The sequence below is a fragment of the Ammospiza nelsoni genome, chromosome 3, assembly GCF_027579445.1.
Source record: "Ammospiza nelsoni isolate bAmmNel1 chromosome 3, bAmmNel1.pri, whole genome shotgun sequence".
NCBI lineage: Eukaryota > Metazoa > Chordata > Aves > Passeriformes > Passerellidae > Ammospiza > Ammospiza nelsoni.
The window spans coordinates 23,595,303-23,619,805 of NC_080635.1; the positions used below are offsets into that span (position 1 = coordinate 23,595,303).

Here is a 24,503-nt window from a genome sequence, read left to right on the forward strand (position 1 = left end):
GAAGTCTTATCAGCTTGAAGTCTCACCGTATCCAAGATGCTCTTCTCTTTAATTCCTTTCAGCATTATGCTTCTGTTGTCTTCCGCTGGTGTCCCTTTACAGCAGAAAGTTAGTGTATGACCAGATTGTTACTCTTAATTTCTCAACCAAGAACACATCGAAGTCCTCAAAACTTCTGACTTGTTTTGCATCTGATTACTTTAGTAATCTGCTTTTCTGCAAGCATTTTGGCTGCAGTAGAGTCTCTGTGGCTGCCTTTAAATCCCCCTCTGGTGACTGTTGGCACCTTTCAGGATAAATACAATACTAAACTGTAGCTGTCAAAGTAAATGAATGATGAGTTTTGTGAATCAGGATTCTTGCCATTTTACTAGTTTGAACACTTCTCAATTTGCCAAAAATCCAGATTTTACAGTGTTAATTAGTGGGACTGTGTCAATTTAGTCAGGTGCTGCTGTGCAGAAGTAGGAGCCTTGGCCAGGGAGGTAATAGCCACCATTCTGGATTGGCAGGAGGCTTCATCCCCTCTTTTCATAAGCAGGCTCTTGGATCCATGATGCAGTCCTTCATAGAGAGCAGGGTGGTGTTGGCCCTTCGCTGTCAGCTGGGAGAGAGCTGTTCATGTTGAAGAGCTTTCTCACAGGGCTGATGCTGAAGGTTGTTCTGCTGACTTGTACTCACTGTGGCTCTGATGGCCCCTGTGATCAGTTGTGCTCTGTGTGTTTTTCCATGCTGTTTTTCTTAGCCCAAACATGCTGAAGGCAAAAGCAGAACCTGTTGGAGAGCTGTGCTGCTCGTGTTGCTTGCCAGCCAAAACACCTGTGATTGCTGCTGTCAGCTGTATGGGTGCTTCCAGATCAACATCTAAATAAAAAAGGCTTTGAAGCATCCTAAGGGATGGTGGAGTTTAGCATCTTTGGAAGGTTTGTTAATTTAGCAACACTTGTCTCTATTCTTCCATATTAAGTCTTAAACTGGTAAAATATAAGTCATTGCAGATCCATGAGCTAACAGGAGGTTATATGGCTGTGCTGCTGTAGTAGCAGGCTGCTTTTATTTTGTAGAGTTAGGAAAGGGTGTGAGGAGAGAAGCAGCAGGAGCTGCCTCTGGTGTTTGCTCCATAGCTGTTCTTAACTTCCCTTTCTGCCCTCACACACTGCAGACAGCCTATTTTAAGGTGCACAGATGTTTCTACTACTCTGGTCCTTGGTAGTTGCTTAAGTGGCTTCTTAGAGCAGCTGTTCCCTTGTTTATGTCTCTGACGTTCATTTCATTGCAGTTCTTGTTTTTGTTTGGTGGTGGGAAGATGAAAAAACCCCATGTGCTGATGATGCTCTGATGTTGTTTAGCTTTTATCAATTGTGTCATCAGTGGCGTCCTACCCTTCTGCAGGGGAGACATTTCCATTGTAGCTGGAGCCCAGTGTTGTCCTTCTCTGTCCCAGTTTTGCTGTCAGCAGGGTGATTGCACCAAATGTGATGATGAGAGTGAGAAGATTTGCAGTAGAATTCAACTAAGAGTTTAATGAAATTTGCCTGTGGTCTCTCCTCTTTCATCCTAGCAGTCAAGTGCTTGTGCCACATGGTTTGATGTGCGTGTCCCTCATAGCCTATTCAGGCTTCCTGCTTTGCTCCTTGCCATTAAATTGATTTTCAGACTTGCTCAGTAGTGTGCCAGTTCTCTGATCTTTGCCATTGCTACTGCCTTGCTTCAGAGGTGCAAATTAGAAGCTGGTGGCATGAAAGAGGGAGGTGGAGCAGTGTATTGTTTCTGTCCAGAAGAACAGAGAGCTGTGGGAAGAGCAGGATTTAACAGTCACTGGGACAGCAAGGGGGAGAGCTGTTCTGGGAATTTACTTTCACTTGAAAAAAATGCCTTTTTCCCAGGTTGTGAAATTCAGGAAGTGATGTACATGCTAAGACTAGCAATTGTAATTTGTTTTATAACAGGTGAAAATGTTCTGGATATATATTGTGAAAAGTCATGAAGTGCAGAAAATTAATTGACCTATTAGATTTTGGCTACGTTGTTTACATTTATTCTACTAGCTAAATGGAATTATATGTTTATACATTGTGCTAGCAAAAAAACCAAAAGGCAGATAAAAGCTTACAAATAGGAAACTTTATAATGCACAAAACTTCCTAAGAAAAAGCAAATTAAGCAGCTCTGGGTCTGTCTGTACTGTTCTAGAAGGTTGTGTAGATACTTGATGAGTACATCTCACTTCAAAAGCTTTGGTATCAGATTGCAAGACTACAAAGAACAATTTTATCAAAACTAGCTTTGTAAACAATTCTTTAAGATACCTGTTCAGTTTGGTATTTGCTTGTATATTGTACTTTACAGTTCAGTGCTTTTCTTTTAACTGCATGTTCTCTTTCCATCAGTAGGCATAATTACCACTGATCAAGACCCCTAATCTCAAGCAATTATAAGCTCTTACATTGTTCTAATTGCACATTTGAAAATAATGTCATTTTCTCATGTAATTATGAGATGATCCATACAATTAATTTCTGCTTTTCTTTTTATCTGATCAGTGTTAATTTTGTGTGACCTCACAATGTGTTATCTGAAAATGCCTTTGAGACTTGCAGTTTTTCTGGTTAATTTATGGTTATGTTTCATATTCAGTAAGGAGGGATACAGTGCAAGAAATTTTCCAGGCTGTGCTTTCAACCTTCTATGACCTGAAAAATTTGTTGTGTATTAGGAACTTGTTGGTGAAACAGAAGTGCAATTATCCGTTTAAATCATCTACTCTTTGCAAATGCAGGTGCTTGCTCTTTGAATAGTACTTAGATTAGTGCAGTATGTAAAAGGGGTTTATTTTGGTTTTTTAATTGTTAAACTGGAATTTACATGCAGACAGACTTTTTTGACCAGCTTTCCGGGCAGCAAAAGTGAGGGCAGTTCATTTTCAGAAAGCACTGCGAGTCGTGGGGGCAGGATATAAGAGATTGTTCACGAGTTGATGTTGGTCTCACTTGTTGCTGCGTAGTTCTGCACACCTTTTGTGTGCCAGGCCATTGCATGAGTGTGTTTTGAACAAATCATCGTCAGTCTGTTGAATCATCTCAGGAACCAAATGCAGCACGTACATCTGTAAATGGGGTAATTGTAAACCTCTCATTCTTACAGACAGAAATTATGACTGTTATAATTCTAAAATCAGACCCCAGATCTTTTACTGTGGACCTACACTAGCTTGTATTTATTTCTCTATTCTTACTTGTTACATCACTAAAAATAGCAGATGATTTGGTGACCTTAGCAACCTGTGTCTGACCTTCATGATTCACTTGTGGGTAATTTCCTGCTGCAATTACTATGGTCCTGTCTGTGGTGTTATTTAAACACTGGTTTAAATGACTGCAGTGTAAATGAGCAGCCACATTATTGGAGACAACATGTTTTTCTTTATTGTAAGAGAAGAATATTTGCATCAGGGGGTGAGTGCCGCATCATTTCTGAGGGATCTTGACATTCCTGGAGGAGAAATGCTGGAGATTTTGCTCTGTCATGAATAGCCCAACTTTCTTTCTTTAGTAGAGTGTGTGTTTCTGAAATCATTCTGGGGCTGCAGTCTACTGCAGTGGGTTCATTTCATTATTCCTTTGAAAGTAAGGAGAGGCACACAGCCAGCTACTTCTGTGCAGAAGAGTTCAAGGTTTAATATGCTAATGTATCTACCCAATATTAGGCTGCAAAAATCCTTGGCTTTGATGTGTCTTTAATAGTAATAAAATGGTTGGCTAATGATAAATTAAGTATGTAAGTTTGAGAATTAAAAAAATTAATCTAGGCAGGAATAATTTTCCTTGCCAAGATAATTGTCATACTGGAACTGCAGTTTGCAGTGGAAATTCCTTGCTTTATAATAATCAAAATATACAATCAAACTTTTGGCTTTTCTTTAGGCTTCACATTAAAGCTGGGCATTAATGGGACAGGGTGGGGACTGCATTTTATATTTGCTGGCCTGGAGCTGTATGTGCCAAGGTACTGAACCTCCAGGTCTCACTGTTTGCCAGAGAGCAAAGATAAAAGTCTGCTTGCCATCCTCTCTGTAATTGTCACCTGTTTCAGTGCTGGGCTGGCCGCCTTGTGCTGCTGCAGTCTCCTGTAGGGTCATGTTTGCATCTGCATTACAGAGAGCAAACCAGGACTTATTCAGGGGTAGGTAATGCTGTTCTAATAACAAAAATACTCATGGATTAAGGAGCTGTTATGGTAAATCAGTTTTGTAAAGCATTTTATCATTTTTCACTACTCACTGGACTGCCCGGTATAGTTTTGTTCAAGCCCAAGTTCAGGTTAAACACGGAAAATATATGTTTCTGGTTACTGTAATAATGCTCTCCCCTCTGAGAGAGCACATTTTTCTGCATATTTTTATAGCTGTTTGTACAGAGGAATAGATGGAAAAAGGGAGAGCTGTTCTCTACAGAAACTCATAAAAAGGAAAGTCATGCAGCATCAAGAAGGAATTCTACAGAAAATCAGCAGTGTAAAGGCCTTGAGCAAACCTTAACTTAAATCACATCTCTTGATGATCAGGGCAAAGACAGTCCTATAAGTTTCTTTTGCACAATATCAAAGGTTTTTGTTGGTCATAGAACCCTAGAGCATGTTAATTGGCTTAAGGATATCTGCCTATAACACTCACCTGAATAAATAGCTGCATTCTCAAGGGAAGAAGTGGGGTGATTTTTTTTTAATAGCTGGTGAGGGAGTAAATAAACAGTAAAAAGGGGTACTTCAGTAAAGCAAAATATCTTTTTTATAAATATGTCTTCTCATTGACTTATTTTTATTTCAAGTGGAAGAGATATGATACAATTTAGTGCTTGTTTTGGGGGGCAGGAAATGATTAAGAGGAAGAAGTTACTCAGCAAGCCAGAGCACTTACGGGTGGTTATCATCACATCTGCAGTCTGACTGTTCTTCTCCCTCTACAGCCAACCTGTCACACATCACTGACCTGATTCATGATGTAGGAGAGCTCCCCTTGAGGCTTCCTGTCTCTCCATTTCATCCAAGGCTGGACTGGCTGGAAGAGCCCCAGCCTCTGCAAGCCATCAAAGCTGGCTGCTAGGGCTGCCACCAGCCTGCTGTTCTGTCTTGGCCTTCAGCAGATGGAGCTTCTCAAGTCCTGTGTGTTTTCATCTGCTCCTCTCTATGCCTGGAAACACTGCCTTTTTTTCTGCCTGGTGTTTATTCTTAAACCCATCTTGATGAACCAGCTGGCTTCCCAACTGTGTTGTGTGAAGTCAGGAGGGCTGTGCAAAGGTCTGCCTCTCGGCTCCAGCTCTTGCCTCAGGCCTTGCTGTTCTTTTGCCTGAAGAATGTAAAATGTAATGCGAGTTTTTATATATTATTAAACTTATGTGTATAAATCACTGACCCATGGTAGCTGTTTATTACATATTCCATCTTGTCTTTGATGCACTGCTGCTGTCACTCTGAGGTGGGTAACGATGACTCAGCTTACTGCTGTGATAATGCACTTAAAGCCTGGAAATCTGTCACTGATGGTATTTCAACACAGGTGCTATAAACCTGAGATGAAAAATTAAAGTATTTGCTGTCAAGCTATTTCTCTTAAAATTCTTCTGTCTACTGTTGTGGTTTTGTAAGGTTTTGGGTACTGCTGAGTTGTTTTATGAACAAAGTCAAACAGTCGTGTTTTAGGAGGTCTGGGATGCTGGACATGCTCTCACAGAAGCAGGTGGTGGTCCTCAATTTGCAGTGCTGAAGGTGACCTATAAAATGCTTGTGTTCATCAGGCCTTCCTACCTTCCTAATAAAGCACCAATATTTGCATGCATTTTTACAACCTAGCCTTTCCAGCCTTAAAGCCCAGTGGAACACAGACTGATCACCACATCTTACCATGTATTTTCCCTGTGGTTTTCCTTCTTTTTCACAGCCCTTCTGTATGCCACCATTTTTGGTAACGTGACAACCATATTTCAGCAGATGTACGCTAACACAAACAGATACCATGAAATGCTGAACAGCGTCCGGGACTTTTTGAAGCTCTACCAGGTCCCCAAAGGACTGAGTGAACGTGTGATGGATTACATCGTTTCCACCTGGTCAATGTCCAGGGGAATAGATACTGAAAAGGTAAGTAAATTAAACTGCAAGGAAAGAAGTTACATCCTGAAAGCAGTCCATTAAAATAAACAGGAGGTACTGTCTTAGTAAAGGAGACAAATATTCTTTAAATAGTTCTAAACAGCAGCTTCCCTTAATTTTTAACTTTTAAATACAGTATTTCAGCTATTCTGTCATACTGACATATGATAATGGTAAAAGTATGTATGTTTTGCTAGTGAAATGGTATGAAATAGTAGAAAAATCATAAAGAGAAAAAGCTCAGTTTACTATAAATAAAGGTGATAAGTAAATAACAAGTTCCAGACTGTAACACAACCTCACAGTTTTTCTAAATGAGATTTTTTTTGCAATATTTCTCATGAGGTTGCTTGCAGCTCTGTGGGCCTGAAAACAAGGTAATTTTTTTTGTCGTTGGAGAGTTTGAATGTAATATTCTGTGTGCAGGTTAAAGATATTAATGAAAGCTGGAATTATTAATAACGTATTGCTTGAAATCTACTTTGTGTAAGGCAAGTGTTATCATTCTGATTCATTGAATTGATGAATAAATTCCCATTGTGTCTTTTAAAATAACAGATGGCCTTTCACCAGAACAAATGTACCAATGTAGCTCCTTGTCGCTTTCATATTAGTTGCCAGTTTTTGTGGGGATAGACAATTTTTCTTCTGCTTGTAAAGAGATGTGATTTGTGGGGTGGATCATTCAGGAAATCATACCAATGCTCTGGTCACCAGCCTTCTGGTTGGCAGCTTAATTTAGCATTCTGAACTGTGGATGATGCAGTTAAAGAGCAAACAGTGTCATTTCTGTACAGCTGTTACAGCATCATTATGAAGCAGGAGAACAGATGTGGCCTTGCACTGAGCTGCCTGGAGACTGAGGGGCACACAGGGCACTGTTTGCTTTCCTAAATGGTCTTCAGCCAATCTGCCATTTTTAGATCCCAGACATGATTCTGTAAGCACTGTCTGCCATACTAGCTTTCAGAAAGAAATTATATTTTAGTGCTGGATAGCACTGGTTAGAAGCTGTTCTGCATGTTTTCTCACAATCTGTCTTTGTGTGGGGTTGTGATTCGAGGTAGGTGCATTTGGAGAAGGTGGAGAGACATCTGAGTAAACATAGTGTAATGAGTGCTGGTGCTTTCATTCAGCCCCCATTACAAACTCCTGTCATCATTTTAACAAAACAACAAGAAAAATTTGCTGTGTAAAACATGTTGGTTTTTTTTTTTAGCGTATCTTCAAAGTTCATTCTTGGCTTCCTTTGATAAGGAGAGAAATGCTTTAAGAGGATGCATTTGGAGACAGCAGACTAACCAAACCAAGCACAACAATACTCAGTGTAGCCTTTGAGAATTATCTTAATAAGAAGGAAAGAAGGTTCCAATTGTCAGGATACCAAAGTGCTTAATACAGTGCTGTTTTCAGTAACTGGTGTGTTCATAGCTGAGCTGCTGCTGGCCGTGACTGCTAAACCAAGAACTCAGCTTTCATCTGCACAGCAAAAGCTGTGGTTGGCTGTGCCAATCCATAAACTCCCAGGTCTGAGCTCTGTTGTTTTGATGCCTGTGCATAACTTCTGGGATGTTTTGTCATGAATAAAACATGTATTGCTCATGAGGCAGAACAGTGGTACTTGTGCTCCTCTGAAAGGCAGTGCAGCTTCCTACAGATGAAGCAGAGACTTAAATATGAACTGAGCACAGAACTGGTCCTGTCACTATTTTGTAGGCCACGAATTTGTCAGTTCAGTGTTCACTGCAGACACGCTAAGTTATTGGTTTAGAAAATGCCAGTACAACAAAATTTAACTAAGAGCTACTGAAAGATTCTAAAATTGATCCATGAAGATACATTTCCTACCTCCCTTACAAATGAAAGTCTTCTTCCATTTATCTGTAGATCTCAAATGTCTTTAATTGCTTTCATTTTTGTGAAGTCTGGAGACAATTTCTTTAAATGGAGAATGGAAAACTGGTTAACTTCCTCTAAGACTGCTATACCAAAAAGTTTTTGGATAATAGCATCATTTCAAATATTCTTTTGTATGCTCGGGGGGGTTTGCTGCTATTTCTATTGCAACAACCCTTTTTGTGTGCGATATCCAGGTAACTGGAAAGTGTGTGTGTAATTCCAGTAGTAAAATTTGGCAAGAATATGCCACTAAAGAGTATTTTTATCACCAGAGTAAATGAGATAATGGAAAAGACAGATATGGCCGCTGCCTGTGTTCCCTGTTAAATGCTGGCCTTGCTGCCCCGGCCCATTTCTGTGAGCCTGGAAAACTGGGAACTGGCACTTTTGGCAGCTCTTCTGTACAGGGCAGCCAAGAAAAATCATCCCTGAGTGCCCTACACCTAAGCACTATACAAATACATCTCTTTTAAGAAGTTATATCTGTAATAAAATGTCTGTTTGGAGGTGGGCCAAAGATGTTGATATTGGTGGTGGAGTTATTTGCCTTTGGAGTACCAGGCATGATATCTGAAACCAGTGCCATGCACAGAATTAATAGCTTGGTTCTCTGCTCAGATCTTGCACAGAACCCCATTTCAAAGTGTAGGCATAGCCATAGTGCTTCCTGTGTTCCTTTTGTGTTTTTCAGGAGTATTTGCAGTGAGACAGTCTTCTCTTTCCACCTAGGAAAATGTGTGGGAGTAACTCTGAAGCTCAACTGGAGTGCTCCTTAATTGGATGGAGTAGTTATTACTAAGAAAATAATAATAAAAAAAGAGGCAGACTCAGACTACTCGATGTTCTTCTCAAATAATATGTCCTAGACGTGCTTCATCATAGACCATCCCCCAAGGATTTTGTCATCCCCAAACTCTGCTCATGTCACTTCTTTCCACTTTTAATCTGCACATGCAGCAGTGATTTGGTATTCTTTCCACTTGGCTGTTCGTATTATATTAAAACCCTTCAGAAATGGCCCTGGCTGGTACCTGCTGTGCTGAGCGTCAGCTCCATCAGCTCGTGTTCTCTTAGGACCACACATCATGAATTGCCGTGAGGAACATTCCATTTGGAAGATCAGAAGCTGCCCAAAACAGCATCATACCTTAAAGTCCCTTTCCTGTGTAAACAAAAAACTTGTTAGTGCCACTTGGGGGTAAATTTGGATACCTGCAATTCTCAATGTTATGAGTTAATTAAACTTTAAGTAATTTGTTTTTGTTATTAAAGCATATGACTTGTGCAGGCTTTTCATGGAATCTGCCTATCAAAAAAATGACCTACCCTCTAGAAACAATTATTCTGGAAGATTTTCTTCAACACTTTCTGTACTGCTGGGCTCTAAGTTTTTTTGTCTTAAAAACCTTAGGTCTTCAATATCCAGCAGAGCATGTTGTTGAGAGGGAAACTGTGTTTTCCTTCAGATGTTGTAAGGTAGACTAAGTTAGTATTGTTGCTTTTGTGGATAAATAATATAAAAATAAACTCTGAGATTAGAAATGAGAAGGAGGAAAGTGGTTCTTAAACTTTGCGTGGTAACCTAGCCATAGCAGGCAGGTAGAAGCCATGCACAGGAGCTGATTGTCCCTCTGGTTTCCCTCTCAGGTTTTGCAGATCTGCCCTAAGGACATGAGAGCAGATATCTGCGTTCACCTGAACCGCAAGGTTTTCAAGGAGCACCCCGCCTTCAGGCTGGCCAGCGACGGGTGCCTGCGGGCGCTGGCCATGGAATTCCAGACGGTGCACTGCGCTCCGGGAGACCTCATCTACCACGCCGGGGAGAGCGTCGACAGCCTCTGCTTCGTGGTCTCGGGCTCCTTGGAAGTGATCCAGGATGATGAAGTCGTTGCTATATTAGGTGAGTTTCAGAGCTGGTAATGTGCATTTGCATAAATACAAATATGTGTGTGGTGGTGTTCACAGGGGTCGCAGGACGAGGGAAGAGATGAGAATCTTGACTCCATGTTTCAGAAGGCTGATTTATTATTTTATTATATATATTATATTAAAACTATACTAATAGAATAGAAGAAAGGATTTCATCAGAAGGCTAGCAAGCAAAGGAATGATAATAAAATCTTGTGACTGACCAGAGAGTCCAAGACAGCTGGACTGTGATTGGCCATTAATTAAAAACAACCACATGAGACCAATCACAGATCCACCTGTTGCATTCCACAGCAGCAGATAATTATTGTTTATATTTTGTTTCTGAGGCCTCTCAGCTTCTCAGGAGAAAAAATCCTAGCAAAAGGATTTTTCATAAAATATGTCCGTGGCATATGTGCAGCAATTTATAGCCTCCTCTATTCTTTCTTTAAAGAGATTCAGTTAAGTTTGTTTTTCCACTGAAAGGTTTAAAGGGCAACCATCTAATATCCAGATTGCTTCAACCCTGTTTCATCTGGTCAATGGAAACCTTATTTTTGCGTGGCGTCCTGGTCATTCTTGGGGTCTTCCCTGTCTTGATACATCCCTTCTGTTGGGGAAGATGAAACAGGAAAGCCTTGTAAATATGATTGCCTGGCAAAAGATTTTGAGAATATGGAAACCATAAGTGAGATTGAAATGAAAACAAGCTTTGAGATACCTTAGTTACTGAACAACTGGAAAACAATGGTGTGGCCAGCTGAAGGTAATCCCCTCTTGATGAAACAATATCCTTTGCTTGCAGACAGGTCCAAGGGTCAGAGCAGACCCTACTAGCTTGGCAGAAGGAGTCCAAAGAGTAGTTTTTAGGGTTTAAAATGTAACACAGTATGATAATATAATTATTCTTATAGGCTGTATGTAAATGCTACAGGATTTTTATATTGTACTAGATTGGTTAGTGAGAATTAGAATATTCAACACAGAAGAAGATTTATTGTATTGTAACAGGAACCTCACTCTCTCTCATCCTCCTTACCACACTCTTGCCTTCTTTCTCTTTACTGCTCTCCTCACCTCTCTCTCTCTCTTTTGGGCCTGCTCCAAGCTGTGGCTGGCAACTGCAAGCAGGGCCCTGCACTTGGCCCTTTGCAGTAAAGCACAAGTTCCAAGACCTGGCTTCAGAGATCTCTCGTCTCCCTCTGTCCTGACCGTCCTGCCCCCTGTCACTCCCACACCTTCTAATTAGAAATTCCATTTAGAACTTCAGAAAACTTGAAGTGCCTGCCTCAGTCCCACACCCCCTCCCCCCATAATAATCCATTTTTGCTGTAGTTTTTCCAGTTAGATTTATTTAAGGTGTCGTGTTGAAATACTATTTATCTATTTTAAAGTCAAAATAGTCTAAAACATTTAGAGCCGATTTGTGTTAACTTGGGTTGGAGGCATTGAAAATAAACTGATGGGGTGTAAACAGCATTCTGAGGCAAAGCTAACAGAAAAGAGTGTGATAATCCAATAGATGTAGATGAATCATGGGGTGGCTGAAGCATTGAGGAGGTGATACTTATCATTTGATTCTGTCAAGCCCTTTTGTGATAAGGTAAATTCTCATGGTGGCTTAATCCTGTAACTGTCATTCATAGCAGCCTGCAAAAAGAGAATAAAACATCTTGGTTATCTTACTTTTTTCTGAACACATACACTCAACTCTCCTAAGATTAATGTCTACTGAAAAATGAGGGGGCTAATAAATATGCTGAGCTTCATTTTTCTCTACTTTTGAATAGGATTGCTTGTATAACACAGGGTAAATTTAGAGTCATGGAGAATCAAGTTGGTAACACTTTGTGCCACACAAGAAGCTAAAAAAGTGAGAAGTTGGAGGATAACTAATTCCCTTTTGTTCTGGAATCACCTGTGCTGCTCAGTGCTAAGTGACATTTGGAACTTCTGCTTGTCTGTGCTGCACATCAAGAACTTGCTACTTTTTGCCATGTTGAACTCTTATGAATTAACAAATGACAAATGTAGAACACAAACTAAGACCCCTCAGTTTGTGTATCTTTATGCCACCACCTGGATTCAGCATGAGCAGAAAACCTCAACACATCTTGCTGCTCTATTTGAGTATGGGTAAAAAAGCACTAAGATCAAATTTCTTTAAAATGTTCTTTAAAGATACCAATTTTCTCCTCATCTTTCCTGCTAACTCCTGCATTTTATCGTAACACTCACTTTAGAAAACCCTCAGCCAAGATTGCTGGAGGAATCAGTGTTAAGGAAACCTAACTCCTAATCTCTGCTGCTGCAGAGTGATAGCTACAGATAAATGAGCCTGTTCCCTTGGGATCTGGGTGAATAGAAGTATTTTGTTGCTGCTCTTCTCCTGGGATGTAACTATCGATTCTCTTCCCACCACAACTTTTTATTTTCTTCTTTTTCTTTCTTTCTTTTTCTTTTTTAAAATTTGGAGTCAGTTCTCCAGCTCTCACTAAAGCTGATGAGTTTTATTCACATTTTCTTTGTGAATATTTTAAGTGGAGAGGAAAGTAAAATGAAGAAGGATCTGTTTGGGATTCTGTGAGATTTCATTTTGGATGTGCATCAATTTTTGTGCTTGTTTCTGGACTAAGGAATCCCTTTCCTTCCACACTTGTGTGTCCCTTCCTCCTCCAGGCATTGAAGACTTCTGCTGAAGGTTTCTCTATTCTGAAAAGAAATTATGTATTTAACTAAGTTTTCACTATTCTGAATCTGTTGAACTTCTTTTTCCTTCAGCATTGTGTAATTTAATCCCCACACAACTGAAGGATATGCCAGGAGATTGGTCAGGATTTCCTCTCTAACTGCTTTGTACTCCGTTTTCTTATCTGTAGAAAACAGTGTTTTGGGGTCAGATTTTTTTCTTGTGATATTTGTTTGTTTGGGGGGGTTTTGGCTTTTTTTTTTGTTTGTTTTTATTTTCATACTTAGCTAAACTTGCCAAGTTCTTGATGAATGTATACCAGAAAAAAACAAGGCACTACAAGGGGGAAAAAAAATGTGCGTTGTACGAGAAACATGATTTTTCCTGATCACTCAGCCAGAGCAACCTATGCCATAAATTTTGTTTACCAGTCCCAGCCAAGCATAGCTGTGAATATCAGGCACATAACAGCAAACCATGTGAGGAATTCCTTAGGGTAATTTTAGTTGACGGGTATGTTACAGAGACTGTAATCTTCTTTCAGGAAATCTGGAAGTGAAAATGAAAAGAAATAAGTGCACAAATTATTCAAGGTGAATTATTTGCTCAGCTCTGGCTGTCATGTAATAAAGCAACTTTTGTAGCTTGCAATGTAGCCTGTATCTTCCTTACAATGGAGAAATGAATTTTAACTCTAAATCAGTCTGTGGGACTGCTGTATAGCATTACATAAACCAAAGGCAAACTTAATGCTTAAAGGATCCAATTCATAGGAAACATTTTTGAGTTCTGAAATCATTTAACCTTGCAGACTGGCATATAAGAGTGTATTGTGCAGCCTTGGAGTGCATTGTGTACACTTGCATAATATCCTTCCAAATCATTTCCATGTAATACCCCAGAAACAGGTATATTCTCAGTTCAGGCTTATGTTCTTAGAACAAAGCACTGACTTTGATTGACTTGGATTAATATGAGCCCTGAGTTGAAAGAAATTGCACATAGGCCAGCAGTGAAAAAAGGCACTTTTTTGTGTGTCCCCTAAGATTGCCTTTCCCATTAATTTAAATTGAGACACAAATACAGAAATATGCAAATTCAAAATAAAATCAACCCCAAACCTTTGCCTGTTTTAGTAAAAATTTAAAGAAATTTTTGCACTTTGTATGAAGTTTGATTTGTTGGAATGAAATATACATGTTTTGAATTCTATGCAAAATTTATACCAAAATACAGAAATTACTGGTGTTCACACAACACAGTCTTTGGATTTGGTGTGTCAAAGAAACAGAAACAAAAATGTAGAAAACGACCTCTCAGCCAGGTGATTGATTTATTTGTGATTCATTCCAATACTCCAAATGAGTCAGAAAAAGAAGACAGCAAGAAAAGCCACTCTCTTACTATGTTTTCTGTGTTAATGTGTAAGTATGAGAGTGGGATTATGTAGAAGGGAAGTTTAGCTGGTGGGAAGCTGCCTGGATGAGGCACAATAATTTCTGGTTTTGGGAGTTTGCTGTTCTTGCAGTGACGCTGCTGTTGCTTCGTGGGATGAAGTGCTGACGTACACTCAGCACTTTGAGGAAGACTGAGACAAATCACACAGTCCCTGCCCTGAAGAGATCTCAGTGAAGCACAGGTCAGGCAGGGCTTCCATTAAGAGAATGTTTTCAACTTGGCTTTGCTTTTAACTTCCCTGAGCCCTCCCACTTGGCCTGATGCTGCTTTATCCACCTGAGACTGATGGTGTCTCTTTGAACTACTCTTGCTTAAAGACTTTGCCATTTATCTTGATGTGGTTAGAAAAAATAAGAAGGTTTGTTTCCTCTGTTAAAAACACTCAAGTGTTTATATGCACTTCATTTGGCAGCTCTGGTTTCTCTGTTTTGGAGCAGATCTTTCAGGCTAAGACCCTGAAACATCTGAAAACCTGACTTTACTGCAGGTCTTTGAAAAGTTAAAACCTACTCATGCTCAGGAGATTGGCTGTGTTTTAATTTATCAAATAACTTCTTAAAATATTCCTCCTGAATTAACTTTGTTCTGGGCACAGACCATAAGGTCTGACTGCAGCTTTCTTTGGAATATGCAAGGGAAAAGGCACTTTGCTGCCCTCCAGTCATTTAGTCTGAACCTTTTCAATCTCTTCTCACCATTGCTTGAACAAGAGCTGATTCCTGTGCTATGTCTCCAACTGTGTGTGTATTAGATAATTCAGTGAAAATTACAGAAAAGAATGTCATTAGCAGCAAAAATAACATTTTGTATGTATTTTCTAGAAATACATGGAAGGGCTGGATAGGAGACCTTGTTAGTACCCAAGTTGGTTCAAAGTCTTTCTGCCTGAAATTGGGGTAATTTTTGACATTTAAGAAAACATTCCAGTAAAAAACTAGGGGAAGACCCTTGAAAATTAGGATGGCAAGCTCTTTTTTTTCTAGATAGCAGTGGGGAAAGCAGTGTCTTGTACTTAAATTTTCAGACTGCTGTGAAATCTGTCAATTAATGGCTGCTAGAGGGCCTGACTGAGCAGTAGATCTTTACTTGTATGAGATGTTCAAAGCTGCTGGAATGGTCTTGACACTTCCTGCAAGGAGCCAATGTGTGTATGGATGGTAAGACTGGAGGTTAGTTTTGTGGACTTGATTAGAGACAGGGAACTTGAAGCTTTTATTTAACAACTGAAATCCAAAGCCCTGAAAACCACTGTGGTCTTCAGAGCTGAGGGCTGGATGAGAAGAATAGCATTAACTAGAAGATTTAATTAAAAAGAAGAAAACAACACCATCCCACCAAACAGTTTGTCCCAAGAGTTACATTCTGGCTGTTCTGCATTTATGTTCTTGCTGTCTTTATTTGAGCTAAAAAAATTCAAAAGAATAAACCTTTTTCTTGACTGTTGTTTTAACATCACTGAATATCCTGAGTTGGAGGGGACCTGTGAGAATTGTTGAGTCCATCTCCTGGCTCCACAAAGGGCAAGTAAAGTGAACTAGACAGGAAGGGAAGTCAGGGCAGGAATTTATTGTGAGTAAGGAATACAAATTTTCTCCAACAGGTCAGTTTGCTTTTACTATTCCTTTTGCTGCTATCAAAGCTGAAAAGCAATAACAGCATGGAGATGTTATGTAGGTATGCAGGTGTACAGTAACACAATGTCAAGAATGGGATTTTCTGGGAGAGGGGCAGGGAGTGTACAAAGGATGCACACAAATTTACATTAAAGACCACACAGGAGCTGAAGAGGTGAAATTTGCATGACCCTGAAATACAGATCTTTTATTGTTATTTACAAAGCTACAAAGTTGACAAGATTGGAGACTGTGGATTTAGCGTGAGGTTGTGGGGGACTTTGGTGTGCCATGTTTTGTTTCAGCAGGATATTAAATGCTCCATTTGCTTTGTGTGGAGAAATTCCTGCTGATTTAATTTGATCTAATTGCAGTCTTAAAGAAATGTTATAAGAATAATTGTTTGTTTTCTTTACAATTGCTTTGGCTTACTCATTTAGCCGTAAGCTTTTTGTTCAGATGTAGACACCAGAGGATTGATTCAGATTTTGGTGGGACAGATTTGCATCCAGATAGGACAGTGCTGGCTGCAAGGGCAGCTGTGCCACAGGGATGGTCTCTTTTAGAGGAGGGACAATAGCAGTGCACAAGTATTGTCTGTTTTAGACCCTCTCCATGCAAAACATTGCAACTTCCACACAGTTGTGTGAAAACTGCTTCTCAGCAGACCTGAAGATGGCAGATAAGTTAACTGACTCCAGGCTGCTCTCTTTAGTCTGTCCCTAGTACCTGAGCTAGCTCTGATTTCCCTGAACTCCTCTATGTTGTACTCCATTTTCAAAGATTAGCTCTGTTATTTTAGAGCCTAATTTTAGAGCCTTCTGTTATTTTAGAGCCTAATTCCAAGCCCTTGAAGAAGTCCCATACTTGTCTGCTTCATTTTTCACCTGAATTTTAAATTTAGGTACACCTCTCTGTGTTAAAAATGCCAAGCTCCTGAGCTCTCAGGCTTAAGAAATGGTTGCAGGATTATGGATGGCATTAAGAGTTTTCTGACAGTATCTAACATCTCAGCATTGTTTGTGCTATTGAATAAGACTGCAACAAAGGAATGATTGAAATTAAAATCCATCTTTATCCTCAGTAGTTCCATTGTGCTTTTTCTATTTATAGTTGAAAGGTAGGGTTTTTTTAGGTTGATTTATATAGGCAAGTTGGACAAGTTGCATGTTTCTGTGAAGTGATTCAATAAACATCAACCTAAGGAACAATTTTCAGAGTCTGATTTGCTCAGCGAGTGTCCAGGCACACTTAGCAAAAGCATTACAGATGGAGAGGCAGCTAAACTTTTTAAAAGGACATGGCATAAAGAGGTCTACATTAATATAAAATTTTAATTTCATGGTGGATGAAGGAGCAGCACTAAAACTCTTATTCAGAAATACAGGTTTATCCCACATGGCACGTGGTAGTTTCAGACAGACTGTTCCTTATCCCTGTCCTCCAGACATCTGGGGTGGTCTGGTATCAGGACTTGCCATTTTTGAAACTTTTTGTTTGTTTTGTGTCTAATTCTGACAGACATTAAAAGCATGAATTGCCAAAGCTCCTGTCCACTGTTGTTTGTAGATGGTTTAAGACTGCGCAGGGTATTGGAAAAACAGATTTTTAAAACATTTGATGACTTGCTGGAGTAACTGAGTAGGAGGAGTATTCAGAGGCCTCAGTAGGGAACTTCTGGGTGTGTTTAATGTTTTATTGTGCTGAATTTAGACACCTTTGCATAATGTGCTCTTAAACAGTCCAACAGCATTGCATGTGGAAGAAGTCCCCCTTGGAAGCTGGCAGTGTCTGGCAGGACACTGGGAGCTGAAATTGAGATCTGGTAGGGATGAGGCTCTTTGTTCCAGCATGTCCCTTGATATCTCAGGATATCTGTGTTAGGAAGGCTTGCACATCATCACATCATATTTGTGTGCATGCTGCAACAAGAGGTGTGAAGAGGTAGAAATTATAATTTAGCAAGGAAGTCAGCTTTCTATAAAGACCCTGATTTCTGGCAGGTGAACCACTGAACTAATTTACTAATTTTTTTGTCTTTTTTATCTTCTTTTTTTTTTTTTTTTTTTGTAGGGTAGATGCAAATTTCATGAGGTTTTCAACGTTTACTTTCTATATTTCAGAACACAAAACTTGCTATTTAAACTCCTGTGAATTCTTTGTCTGAAATAAAATAATACAATTTTGGGGCTTTAATGTATGTTTAAAGCAATACCTATAATATAAAGCCTGTCCCTAAGTAATCAGGGAAGTAACTCAGAGGATAATGCAATTTGAACTTCTTAAATAGGTTTGTTCTTTTTTTTTGTCAGAGAATTAGCACTGCCCATGCAATGACAACACAGACTGAGCTGTGTTTTTTCTATTATTAACCAATGCAAATACATTCAAATATATTTATTACTCCAGTTACCTGCTACTGCATATCCTCTAGTTTGTACAAACTGCCCACATGTTTATAACATTTTTATAGTAACCATTAAAATGCAAATAAGGATAAATCATGCAGATTCTGGTGAAGCCTCCTGGCTTTTTTTGTGAATAAACCTGGTAGGGCCCAGTTGATGTTTAAAACTCCTCTTCACAGTACATCAAGTAGTGAAATATAATTCTATATTCTGTATTCGTGAGACAAATAAGCACCTTAATTACAGCAACAATAATAGAAAATTTAGCAGTAACTTAATCATGTTGTTGCTACTCATCTCTAAAATATCTTTTTTTATTTTATCTGTAGAGTAATGTGTTTCAGCAAAGAAAACTGATGCAGTTGTGTAGTAAACTGTCTGCAAAATGTTGCCAGACTGTGGTTTACAGCATAAACAGATACTCTGTGTTTCTGTTCATGAACCAGGCAAATCACTGAAAGAGCAACTTCAGTTTGTTACCTCTGTAACACTTGCTTTGGTTTCTGTGGCAAAGATACTCAGGAGTTTTGGAGGTCTAATTAGAGGAAAGGAGTAGTTGAAACCTCCGGTTAATGACAAATAATATATTCTCTGCAGTGCAGTTGGTCATTCACTTTTCATTACATGTCTCAGTTTGCACTTGAGAAATCTTAAGAGAATCCAAAGCAGCAAACAACTTCCATGCATCATCTCCTGCTGGCTGTACTGTGCTGGAGAGCCCGACTGTGGCTATTGAGTGGCTGTCAAGTTGTGCAATTTATCTGCAGGACAGACACTGAATATTCCACCTCATTGCCAAATGGTAGCTCTGCTTTTTTCTGGCTGCCAGGTTTTGTTGCATTAATGCACCAAGAGGGAAAATTACTTTTGCTCTGTTATCTTTACTTTCCTTGAATCTTTCTTCTCCCTGTAAAGTGGGAAGGTTTAAATTGCATGCTTTAGATTTGGAGGAAATGAGGGAAGAGAGAAGGGAAGGATTTTCAGTTGAAGCCAAAAAACCATGTGAGGATCACAGGGGGAGTTTGACCCTAGAAAATCTGTGTGTTTGCTTTTATAGCAGTTGGTGTCTCCCACTGCTTGGAGGTGGAGAGCAATCCTGAGGGTGCAGGCCAGTGTGGGGGCTCTGGGGAGCTGCGCTGGGAAAATCATTGTGGATCAGGATCACAGATGTGTTTGCTAAACACCTGATTGCCAAGATATGCTTGGTACTGCATTGCCACTGAAGTGAGCAATGTCTGGTCATTCGCTGCTCAACCATAAGCAATATTTGGTCATTCTGTCTGATCTTTGTATCTGCTGACACTGTCAGGTCTAATTCTATTGTTCAAACATGCAGATGAAGGCAAATTGGGAGGGGACATGACCTAGATTCTACTAGTTGCTGCTGTAAAAATGATTACTATTGCTTTGAGAATGGCTCAAACATGAATATTTTGTCTGATGTACTGAAAATCCATGGGCTCATCTGAATGCCTTCAAAATCCATACTGACTTGGAAGACCTGCAATACATGAATCCATAGCTTCATCTTCAGCTATCACACCAAAACTGCACCAGCACTTCCAGACACCCAGAACCCAAAAGTTGTCAGCCAAACACGTATTCCACATGAGTCATGTTTTTTTGGAGTAGAGTATCTTCTGCCTGAGAGAAGAGCTCTCAGTCTTTCCCCTTGTAAGAGTGAAAAGGCCAAGAGTTGTTGTGGTATCAAGGCAGTTCAGTTGTAATGTGAGAGGTTCTTTGCTCAGAACCAGGAGAGCACCTGACTAAGCTGCAATAATCAGATCTTCACCACTGGTGCTGCTTTCAGGATGTGGCCTGGCCTTATGCCTGACTCAGGCTGAATTGGCAGTGGGAACAGAGAAATCATCTTTTCACTTGTAAGATAAACAGCAAGTTTGATGTAGAGAAGAAACTGGGGAAGAATAAAGATGGAAACACACAGTTTTATATAATATTTCTTCACAGTTTAAATATATCTGGGTTTGGGGACTTGTTATTATAATTAAAACAAACAAGGAAACATAAAAGGCAGAAAACTGTTTGGCTTTCCAATGCATGCTGAGCTGATGGTGGAAAATGTCCTCAGCCCATAAATCCAGCAGGGAATATGAATGATTGATGGTAAAAGCTTAGATCATCCACTTTAAGTGTGATTGACAGATAATGTTCCTGGCAAACATCTGGAATTCAGCAAGCTGGGAATGAGAAATGCAAAGTACTGACAAACAAATGGCCATCTGCATTTCTCTGGCTTTTTAATATTTTTTCAAAGGTAAGGTGAAATACCTAAAGCCTGGAGTTATGTATAAAAAGAGGCTTTTGGCTCAGGTTCTTTAAGGCAGCCCTTGGACTTTGCCAAGCACCTTCTGCCTCAGAAGTATCACCATACCCTTCTTGCTTTCCAACTACAGATGGTTTTGATAAAACACCCACTTAGTCTGCCTCCCCTTTTTTTTTGATTCCTTTTCCCACAGGGGTTGATCTTACTTTGTGGAGAACATATAGACAAAGGGAGATGGTATGCAATTCCTTATTATGCATAAGAGGCTAATTGTTCTAATGGAGTGCAGGTAATCCTGGGTGGAATTTTAATTCCTCCTTGCTGTGTAGATTTCTACTGCTCCTTCCCCCCCTCATTTTTCTATAAATGCCAAACAAGTTTTTTTTTAAGAATCTGGCAATCAAATTTGATACTTTTGGTACACATCATTTAGAAAATGGACTTGACAGAAATAAAGCAATGAGGTGCTTGCATGTGCCTTGCTTTGGAAACTCAAGTACAGTGTAGGATTCATTTTCAGCTAGATCACTGGCTGTTAACTTCTAGGAAGTTTTTTAATAAAAGAGCACAATTTCTTTTGGTTTTTTAGTTTGTTTCTTAAAAGCAGGGTCTTCTGTGATCTGACTTGAGTTTGTCGCTCATGTGTTGGTTTTCTCTGGTTTGGCTCAGCAGGCACCCAGCAGACCCAGCTCCTTCCTGTGCTCCTCTTGCCTCTAATGGGAGGCAGCAGGACATTGCAGGAGGGAGATTTTTTCAGATGGAAGAGTTAAAAATAGTGAAGGGAAACTGTGGTTGCTGCCACAAGTGAGGGACAAAATTGTGTCTGTGTTATGAGAAAAGCAGAATTAAATTCCCCAAGAAGAGTAAGATATAACTATCTTCTGTTGTACCTCATTTCCAAGGTAGGCACAGCAGCACCGTGGTGTTTGTGCTTGGATTGTGCTAATTATTTATCACATTACTGTGAGGCAGTAACATAATGGCTGTCATTTTAGGGTAGGGAAACTTGTCTGGAGATGTTAAGCAATGCTCTTAGAAATGAGTTAGAATTCCTCTCCCTTGTGCTTGGACTAGCAGCTCTTACTGTTGCTCATCAGTGATGGCACAATTCAATGCTTGATAGATTCTAGAGCGTTAATTAAAACAGTTGTTTAGCTAATTGCCTGGAAGATTGTGAATAAAAGCATATTTATTCCAAAGGCAAACAATCCATTTTTACCCAGTGAAGCATATCGGTTTTTATGGGGTGTAAAAATTGTTTCATTTCAGTTTTGAATATATTGTGTGTTTGTCTGAAAGCCTTGTAGATGATCTGTTTCAACTGCATGGAAGATTTTTTTCTTTAGCCATTTTTAATGTATCTGCTAACAGAAACCATACAAATAATTGAAAATGTGAAAAGTCATTGCTATTAAAAAGAAAAGGTGTTTACTGGTCTGTGGGATTGCCACCATACTTGGTGATATGAAGCTTTTGTACTCTTTCCAGATGTTGGCATTGTCCTATGCAAGAGACTAGAGGTGAAAGAAAGGTTATCTTTATGGTGCCTTTGCCTAGTTTTGTGAAAAATGTGGTAACACAACAGGTGGTTTCAGTGTATAGACACATTTAAAATTAAAATAAAGTCCAAAGCAGTCAGGATCTAAACTGATCCATGTGAGGTGGATGGTGTAGGTCTTCTGAGTAAGACTGGGAACACATCAGAGTTAATAACAACTTATTGCAATTCAGGGTAGTTTAACATCAAGCTGATAGCTTTTTCCCAAAGAAAAAGTGCTTATCATCTAGTGGAAGAGATTAGGTAAGGGTGGAAGTACAGTTGAAGGACTGAGATGGCAATATTGAGTTATATTTAGAAGTTTTCTTTCTGAACTCTTTACTCATGATAGTTCTCTTGACTTTATATAGGCTTTCAAAAATGATGATTTATTTAGGGAAGGAATCTAAAAGAACCTGGGTGAAGTCAGTAAACTAATACATATTTTGATGCTTTGGATTTAAGAATTGCTATGGGCAAGGTATTACTTTTAAGACAATGGACCATTCCTATCAAAACTTGATAGATAGGAATGTATTTCCATGTCGTTGGTCCTTAGAGAGATGGGCAGTGATGATACAGCACAGCAGAAGTTTGGGAGGAAAACTAATTTCAAAACAAGGAAAGTATAGCTTTTCATTATCAAGGTCACAAGTGAATTCCTTTTTTGTTGGCATTATGTATTGGAAAACAGAGGGGAAAAAGACCATTACTCTTGTAAATAAACTTGTAACTTTCTCCTACACAGTCCATTTGTGCCCAGCCTGAAATGGGGTTCAGCCAGTTAAGTCCTGACAATTTCAGGATCGCTCCTCATCTGGATTTTGGTGTACATGCCCTGCACTGTAGTGCCCAGACTGGTGCAAATGCCATCCTTGCAGTATCCCACAGTATTCACTGCTGCCCCAAGCTCATACAGACATGCACATGGGAAGGGTGTGAGGAAATGGCTCTTTGCTTCCTTCCAGTGAGAAACAGCTGAACTTTCATGCCTTGCCATTGTTATCTTGGGGATAACTAATTGTACTCTTCTTGGTTTGGACTCAGTTTAGCTGCAGACTGTAGCTGTACTGATGTGTGATACAGGATGATTTTATTGACACAACAGTGGGTAAATGTTAGCCAGATAAAGAAAAATCAACAACACAGATGTAAGAAACAGATCCTTTGTGTGACAGTTAAAAGGAGGAAGGGAAAAACCATTTCCTCTTAATTAATTTCTTTGAAAGGGATCATAAGAAAATATGCACCGAGAATGAAGCACTTTTCTTGATTTTTAGAAAAAGACCTTTACTGATATTTAAAGGAGACTTGTCACATAGAACTCTTTTAAAGTATGATTTATTCTTATGAAGTTTTGTAGGCTGTTTTAATTAAGAAAAAGATAATGGAAAAAAGTTATCAGTTAAATATTTCAAAGTTGGTTTTTTCCCTGACAGTTTTTTTTTCCTGAGTGCAAAAGCAGAAGAAACTGGACTGCATGAATGAGATGTCTGTTCTTTTATATTTTTGATGGAAATAGTGCTGTTAATGAAAGCAATGCTGTTGATTTTCTTTAGGCAAAGGAGATGTTTTTGGTGATGTGTTCTGGAAGGAGTCGACTCTCGCCCAGTCGTGTGCTAATGTGAGGGCTTTGACTTACTGTGATCTGCATGTGATTAAAAGGGATGCCTTGCAGAAAGTGCTGGAATTCTACACTGCCTTTTCACACTCCTTCTCCAGAAATCTCATTTTGACCTACAATTTGAGAAAAAGGGTAAGTAGCTGTGATTTTAACATGCATCATGTAAATTATCTCACTTTTAAGGACTGTCTGCATGAAAAAAATGGAATCACTTGAGTTCTGGAATTTCTTGCGCACCCTTTTATAAGATGACTTTTCAGAGCTTGCCTGGGATACCCTGCTGGCATATAGAGTCAAAAGGCTCTGAGTATTTATTCCAGTGCTAGCTTCAGAGGGAGCTAGACTGTATGTATGTGAAAGTATTATACATTTCCAGGAGGTAAACCGGTTCCAGCATCTATGAAAACTGTCATGCACTTGAGATAAACAGTGTTCACTATGTAATGCAACTTCAGTTTGTAAAGCATCTAAAAATATTTTAGAGATGTTGCCTGAAATCACAAGGAAAATGACAGGGAAGATATAAAATATAATATATAGAAGAAAAGTCAAGTACAGTAGACATGATGGAAAAGTAATATGAACACGACATTCTATCAAGAGTTGTTTCTTTTATTATAAATCACATTTTGGAATGACTTTGCTTATCTATAATATTTACATTTTCTTATCCTTGATTTTTTGGCTCTTTTCATTCCTTGTTCTGTGCCGTTTCAAGTTATTTTGTCAAATGCATGTAATCATAATCTAATAGCCCAGTTTAAATCCTCTGTGTAATCTTCAGTGAACAACCTCTGCAGAAATTTATTAAAATAGTAGTGGGTATAATGCAGATGATAGGATTTTATGATGCAAGGTAGAAGACAATAATATTACGCTGAAAAGAAATACATTAGAGAACCTGTACTTGCTTTATAGGGGTATTTGTGATCA

The 24,503-nt window shown here is 39.2% G+C and overlaps 1 protein-coding gene across 1 annotated transcript in view; it reads left to right on the forward strand.

Moving 5' to 3' along the window:
* KCNH1 (potassium voltage-gated channel subfamily H member 1) overlaps positions 1–24,503 on the forward strand; it is a 176,402-nt gene that overhangs the window by 80,236 nt on the left and 71,663 nt on the right. Inside the window, exons 8-10 of the mRNA XM_059468364.1 lie at positions 5,936–6,135; positions 9,694–9,946; positions 23,506–23,702. Of these exons, the coding sequence (XP_059324347.1) occupies positions 5,936–6,135; positions 9,694–9,946; positions 23,506–23,702 (650 nt within the window). The remainder of the gene's footprint in view (positions 1–5,935; positions 6,136–9,693; positions 9,947–23,505; positions 23,703–24,503) is intronic.